At 39.7% G+C, this 7,426-nt stretch overlaps 1 protein-coding gene across 1 annotated transcript; it reads left to right on the top strand.

Moving 5' to 3' along the window:
* Nucleotides 1-1,141: 1,141 nt before the first annotated feature.
* Nucleotides 1,142-4,157, top strand: LOC146468339 (DBH-like monooxygenase protein 1). The gene is made up of 3 exons (XM_085124773.1): nucleotides 1,142-1,459; nucleotides 2,292-2,438; nucleotides 3,103-4,157. Exons 1-3 carry the CDS (start codon nucleotides 1,208-1,210, stop codon nucleotides 3,391-3,393), a joined length of 690 nt encoding a protein of 229 aa, XP_084980899.1. The 5' UTR covers nucleotides 1,142-1,207; the 3' UTR covers nucleotides 3,394-4,157.
* Nucleotides 4,158-7,426: the final 3,269 nt, after the last annotated feature.

The following is a 7,426-nucleotide window of genomic DNA, read 5'->3' as shown; positions in this document are numbered from 1 at the left end:
CATTTTTAGCGTTGGCGAATCCCGGCACATTCTGTTTCCAAATTACCAAACAAAGAGAAATTAATCCAAAAGCGCAACAACAAGAATAAAAACATACTCCACACCGGCAGTTCACATAAAATAGGTGATAATGAAAATCAGTTAATACCTAAAGGTTAATGAGAAAAATACACGGCAAAACTATAGCCTGATAAAACGAATCAATGAGATCTGGGAACTATGTCAAATCCCCACCGCAATCTCCATTGTAGTAGCAATACTTCACATAAATTACGCAAAAATCCTCACATATATGGGGTAAAGAAACCCCTTCAACAGCCTTTAAATTCCCCACATTTCCCCAGTTTTCCCCAAGGGGGGAGGTGTTCGGGTTTTAATATTGATAAGCCAGTCCATTACTCACGGAATGAGCTCCTGAAAGGGGCAATTGCAAGGCAGGGTTCTAGATACTGTATATAGGAATATGCAAAAGAAAAGCGGAGCATTGGTTTTTTAGTTTCATAACACTTAATTTCTAAGGGTGATGTTTTCTTCATGAATAGTGATATTCTAAATGGCTTTAAAACTCACGTTCCCAACATCGTCAACAAAATCATCCGTGAGCCTGACGAGAGCTACCATTCTAATTTGTCGAAACCTTTGTAACTGCCATTAACGCTAAATGACACGACCGTTCAGTTTATTTTCGGTAAAACATTACTTTTACCCCCCTTGTAGTTAGCCACTGCACCCCTTTCTAGAAAATTGGCATCTCTTTGTGTGAGTCGGGGACACTGAGATTCATGCAAGCAAGATATTGGAACCTAATAAATCATATTGTGCTTCGCATGATTTAGTAACAATATATTCTGCCCGTTAGAAGGTATGGTTGTAGTTAAACGATTCCTCTTCTACAAGCTAAATAAACTCGAAAAGTTAAATACAAAACTTTCGAACGTCATCCGCTCTCAAAGTGCAGACTCGTTTTGATTACGAGTCTAAGTAAAAACTTCGTGAACTGGCGTCAAATATTGTCAAACCTGGTTTCGGTTCATATCGAGTTAATCTTTATGACTAATTGAGTGGTTTTAAATATACCAATATCTTAATTTCGATGACCATATTGAACACTGATCTTGTTTACTGGCCATTCATGCTGGCAATGCCTATTTAACGCACCTTAGACGATAAAGCCTACAAAAATTGCGAATACTTTCAATTGTTAGCAATGCACAAGTTTTCAGTACTGGTAGTTTTTATGGTTTATTTTCACTATGGCTTAGGAACCAGAGTATCGTTTGACAATGGGAATTTTAATGTGTCATGGAGATACAATGGAGATACCGACGAGTTGTATTTTGAAGTTGATGTAAAAGCGGAAGGCTGGGTTGGTTTCGGTTTCACTTTCACACCTCAGGAAATGAGAAACTACGATCTGGTCATCGGTGGACAGACAAGCTGGGGGAAAAGTTATTTCAAAGTAAGAGATATCACATTTTTCTTTATAGGAAGACATCAAAATTATAATTAAATCATTAACTCTTCATCTCCCGAAGATGCTAGGACCAGACTTTCCTTTTATTTTGTAATTTATTGAGAAACAGTAAAGCAGAGCATTCAGAACGTACTGTTTGACAGCATTGACCTGAATGATTATGCCTTGTAGGTTCATACTCAAACTCGAGACCTAGCATAGAACCATCTTCAACAGCGCAATGACCGAAGCAATAAGTAAACCCGACATCTTTCAGTTCAAGTGAATCAGTGGTCACGCGTACAATTGAGATTCCGCCGAGTAAAAAGCACTGGCCCCAGTTGTTCAAAGGCCGGATAACTTTATCCGCTGGATAAGGTACTATTCGGGGTCTAAAATTTACTTCACGTTAAACGTTGTCCAAGGTTTTCGTACACTCCTAAACTAGACGTGGGCATATTTGCTTGTACACGATGAAATACTGAAATCTTTTCACAGATTGAAACTGTCGTATAGTGACTTATCCACCGGATAAAGTTATCCGGCCTTTGAACAACTGGGGCTCGATAGTTTCATCAAATGCGCACATTAGAACTGAGTTCATGTAGAGACTCGTAGGTTTTAATCTCTTTGCCTTATAAACAATACCATTGGAAAGTACTGCTCCATAACTTTAAAATCACCTAAAAAGGTCACACTCTCGGATTTCTGCGACAACAAATTTCAATCTTCAGTAAACAAAACAATTATCACAAAATGAGTACGTTTAGAAGGATTTTAAGCTGCAGTGTAGCACTTAACAAAAACTTTACACTCTTCTCTTTCCATTTCTTTTAAGGATTTCTTCACTTCTGGATTCGGGATTCCACAATTGGACTCGAAACAAAGTTACATAGTGGATAGAGCAACAGAGCTGGATGGTATAACATCACTTCGTTATCATCGTCCAAGAAAAACAAACGATACGCACGACATTCAGTTTAACGTAAGTTATTTTTAGTTCTAAGTTTTTATTTTGTTATAATTATCTTTTTTTTTTTTTTGTTAAATCGCTCTACAATCTTTGACAAAGAGAAACTACCGAAAGTCCCGTTAATAGTCGGATTGACAGTTTGGCGACAGTGATCCGCGGAGTGAACATCCCCTCGGCTTGTTGCCGGCATCGCTCCACTGATCCAAGTTTCAGCTTATTAACTCGCTCGCGTGATCTCCTGCTCGCATCCTCGACTACCAAGCTTAGAAAGAATTGTTACTGGAAAAGGAAAAGAAATGGCTACGAGATAATCGTTTAGCCTGTCTGTAAAGATAAATTATCGAGGGAAACGTGAAAACTGGACTGCATTGGCCTGGTGGGTGTCGACCTTGGCACAAAGGGAAAGGGGTGTCAAATGTTTTCTGCCACAGAATATTCTAGTTGGCAGAAATATTCATCGCAATCTTTAGTTTCATTTGAAGCATTGAATTCCCATACAGCCTCGATCCAAGACCTGTCGGTTTCCTATCCAGAAAGGGACAGCTTACAGTCTACTAAATCAACTCGACGCGACTTTTTAACCAATCAAAGACCAAAGTAAAGCAATGCGAAATTGCTTTCTACATTCATATTGAAAACAGCTTTTTAGTGCTGATATTATTTGTGTCCTCTGCAGGAGACCACAAGAGTCTTTCTTGTGTGGGCCTATCATGACGTTGATCATGCAAACAATCCCAGCATGTTTAGCATGCATACTCGAAGAAACCACACCATGGAAACCTTCCAAATAGTCACAGTTAACAATGATGCCATGGTTACGTCTCGATCGACTAAGAGATTAAAATCGGAGACAACTTCAACCAGACCTGTTACGATGACCGTAAAAACGAAATCCATGGGAATTCGCCAAGACGTCAGCTTTCTAATGATCTCAGTTGTGACAATTTTAAGCATCGTAATGGAATAAAGAAACTTGAGCTCAATAGCCCATTTTACAGTTGTGTGCTTAGTGACCTGGCCTTGGATTGGAAGCGAGGCTGGGGGTGACCTTGTTTTGATACAAACCTCATTGCTTTTCATATGTAAATGCAAACTAGTTAGCATGAGAACAGCATGATTTACATGTGAAAAGCAGTGAGGTTTGTATCAAGACAAGGTCACCCCCAGCCTCGCTTCCAATCCAAGGCCAGGTCACTAAGCACACAACTGTAAAATGGCCTATTGAAGATTATGACCCAAAGAACTGAATCCGCAACTGATTCTGTTTGTCAGACTCTACAAAATTTCTTTCAAAAACGTCTATAACGTGCCCGTTTGTGGCAAAGTGTGAGGGTCGCAAAACAACATGCATACTTTTTGACGTATAAGGTGCCGTTTTACCGGCTAGGTAACCTTTATGGCAACTTGTCTCGCAATTTTGTTGTGAAGAAAGTTGCATGAAAAGTTTGCTTGACTGCACAACATGTGCCAAAATGAACGTGTCTCGCAACATTTTTGTTGCCGAAACGTGCTGCTCGAAATAGAGCTCGATCAGATTCTACTTCGTGACTTCGTGTAAAACTCTACAACAAAGCAAAAGACTCATTTTAGCAACGTTTCGCGGAGTTCTGAACTGGTCTCGCAACGGCGCTCCCAAAAAAAAAGCAAGACAAGTTTGTAAGTCAATTGCATATAAAAAGAGTTGTTTAGTGTAACATGAGCTGTCAGTGGACATACAAAGTGAATTCAGTGCATGTACAGCTGTCGTGTGAAAGCGCTTTAACGTTACTTTAAATTATTTCATATCTTGATCTCAACGCTTTTCCTCAGCCAGCGTCCTAAAAATACCGGGGCATTTTCCATTTTAATGTCGGAAATTTTGGAAATTTTTTGTTTCGGATGAAAAGGCTTTTTTCCATTCGTTCTAAACTAAAATCTCAAAAACATCTTATGTGATGACGCAACGATGGTGCAAGAAGACAACAAAGTGGAATTTGTGAAAATGGACTGAAGCAATTCCATCCTGACTAGTCGAGTACCTCCAAAGGTTGTCCGTTTATTCCAGGAATTTTCCGTTCGCTCCAAGCGTTTTATTTGCGTTTACGGTTAAAGCGAAAATTTTTGCTAATGGAACGCGCCCCCTCATTTTCCTGATATGTCTTGTAGGCTGTACAGCATTACAACGACACAGAAAAGATGAACCCTGATGCACCAAGAGCAGAATCTCTTTCTGTGACCCGTAGTTCCTTTTGCTAGCCTGCTCCCTTGAACATTCAGCGTTGCTGGATATGCCGAAGTCTAGGTTCCCGGCCGCCTTGTATTTTTAGTCTTAAAGCGACCTGAAAAACCTTCGCTTGTTTCGTGCAGTTCCGATTACCTTCAGACATTTTAAAAAGATTTAACTGGAAAATCATGACTTAACCTCAGCCGACTTTTACTGCAGAACTATAATTATTTATTTCCTGTGTTTTTGCTAGAATAGGGACCTCTTATTGCTAAAAGCAGAACATCCCCGGCTGCGCCAGCCTTTGCCGGCCCACAGCAGATGAAAAAAACATTTTAATGAAAATAGTATTCTCAGTTCGTAGATATGCCCCACACTAAGCCTAAGTCCTGCGCTTTTGTGTTTATAGAGCAAATAATAATATGCTCCGTTTGTTTTGTGAAGTTTCGGTTATTAGTTTTTGGCGTTGCTCTATTTTCGGTTTATTTGGATTTTTTATTTCGCATTTAATAAAAAGCAAAGCAGGAGTTCAGCGGAAAATAAATAAGACGGGCACATGTCTTAAGACTAGACAAACGTTCCGACTTCCAAAAATAAGCATTTTGTATTTCTAAAATTAATAATTATTAATAAAAATATCTTTGGATAATATGCGGATACTGATGGTCTGTGTCGTCAAAAGTGAACTTTCTATTTAAAAAATGCTTTAATTAATACTGAAAACTTGTAAACAATTTTAACTATAAATTATGTGGGGCGCTGTTTTCTCTAACTCAGGAAATTGGTACAACGGAACACTCTATTGCGTCTAAAGTTTCATGGCGATATTGTTGGCGCGCTTTTTCGAGATAGGCATTTAATTATTTTTCCTACTTCTTCCAGCTGAACACTGTAGCTACAGGAATATCTTAAGTAGTAAAGTCAGTCTAAATTCCTATTCTGCTCTGCGATACATACAGTATTATTTGAAACAACTTTTGATTGCTAAAATTTCCTACTATAAGCTGGTTTGTAGAGCATCATAATTCATTCTTCCTTCATAACATAAAAAGAACCAACAACAACAACGAGTTCCGTATGAGAAATGAACTCTTGACAGTCCCCGTTCTTGTTTATTAAAAAGCATGTGAAACGAAACGAGACCTTAAAACACACATACAAAACTGCACTTGTTCTAGGACTCAAACTACCATAAATTAAAAGCCTGAATTCGTTTTAAGTATCGTTTTCCCCGAATGGTGTTGCAGTGCTCCGGACCATCTTTCAGGAGAGTGGATAGGGAAAGCGTTTTCAAGAGAGGGACAGCGACATTCAAGTCCGGTAGTTTTGTATGAATAACTGATGGTGTTTTCACACTGAAATATCGATACGGGTGTGTGATGGTCGAACGTGCTTGAAAGTTAGCAAATTCAATAAAGGGTATTTCAAGCTTCACCCCCCTCCCCTCGCGGCAAAGTCAACGCCTTACCCTGTCACCTGTTTCGCGTTTACTGAAGGCAAAAAAGCCCCGCTTTTCATTACTCTGAGCTTCCCTGTCAGTTCCTCCTGTATGAGAAGACACTACGGTATAACCATGAGGGCAATTTTAATTGGGCCAATATTTCAGCTAATTGAATTATTTACCCAATTTAAATTGCCCTTTGCCGTGCAATCAGTTTGGTTTATTTACTCGTAGAGTGACGTCTGGCACGTGCATTTCTGCTACAAGAGATCCGGCAACAAAAGGTATTCAGAACAGTTTGTTTGCGCATCGTGTGGTCCTCTGCATTCAAACGTCTCGCCAATGTATCTCTCTCCTCCGCAGAAGCTACCTCATAAAAAAGAGCGAAAATTAAAGTCGGAAATGGGAAGAAAAACGAACATGGAGAAAAAACCCTTCTGTTCCCCTGTGTTCGTCATCATAATCCACTCTCTCCAGCCCCTTATTATTCTCCGCTCGAGTGCGAAAGAAGCCTGTGCGGAGGAGAGAGCCACTGTATAGTATAAATGGTCTAGACCCAGCTCGAGGTCTAGTCGGGGATGTCATCGATTTAGCGTAGGATTGACTGATTTACCACATTGCATTCATGCACAAGGAGAAATCTCAGCACCGGGATTAAAAGGAATGTGTTCTTCACCGTGTTTGTAATGAAGGGGAAAGCAAAAATAGGCTGAGACCCGAAAAGAGAGTAAATAAATCCAAGCCTAAGACTGGTTCAGCAAAAAACTGAGTAGGAATTCCTGGCAGACATTGCAACACAGAAATTATGACTGACGTCGGAAAATGAGGGGGGCAGTTCGTTTATTTTGATTTCACAGTGCTGATGTGACTCTTTTTATGGTTGATGGATTTCTGTTGGGGTCTGACACGTCAAATTTTGCATTACAAAGGAACCACAGGAACTTCAAATGTTTTCCTTTTGGTTTCCAAATGACGCGGCCTAAAGAGGGATTCTCATGTACACACACCCCCCAGCTTGTCTGAAACGAGGAAGGATACGTTTAACGACTTCCCTTCTAAAATACAAGCATGTTTGAGTAGTACAAGTGTTCTGAGTTCACACGCTTGAGTTGCATTGGTAAAATGAACTTCCAGAGTGAGAACGTGCATGATCTTTCGGATACATAGCAGTACTTCGGTGCGGTGCTCGTTTCAATTCAGTTCTTCCGTTCATAAAAAGTCTGTTTGTTTACCTCTCCCAGAAGCTTGAAAAAATACATGAAAATGAGCTTTAAGGTCATTGCATGTACGTCATTGCTTGTTTGAGAGCTAGAATTTGTTAATCTTTTAATTCGAAACCCTCATCGCAACATTGCT

This window comes from Pavona decussata, unplaced genomic scaffold (assembly GCF_977016875.1).
Source record: "Pavona decussata unplaced genomic scaffold, jaPavDecu1.1 SCAFFOLD_133, whole genome shotgun sequence".
Taxonomy (NCBI): domain Eukaryota; kingdom Metazoa; phylum Cnidaria; class Anthozoa; order Scleractinia; family Agariciidae; genus Pavona; species Pavona decussata.
This window is presented reverse-complemented; position numbering and strand designations above follow the sequence as displayed.

Bases quoted from the DNA above. Each gene is read 5' to 3' on its own strand.
- LOC146468339 (XM_085124773.1), top strand. From the start codon at position 1,208: ATGCACAAGTTTTCAGTACTGGTAGTTTTTATGGTTTATTTTCACTAT. The intron at 1,460-2,291 runs GTAAGAGATATC...ATTTCTTTTAAG, and splicing joins GGGGGAAAAGTTATTTCAAA to GATTTCTTCACTTCTGGATT. The intron at 2,439-3,102 runs GTAAGTTATTTT...TGTCCTCTGCAG, and splicing joins CGCACGACATTCAGTTTAAC to GAGACCACAAGAGTCTTTCT.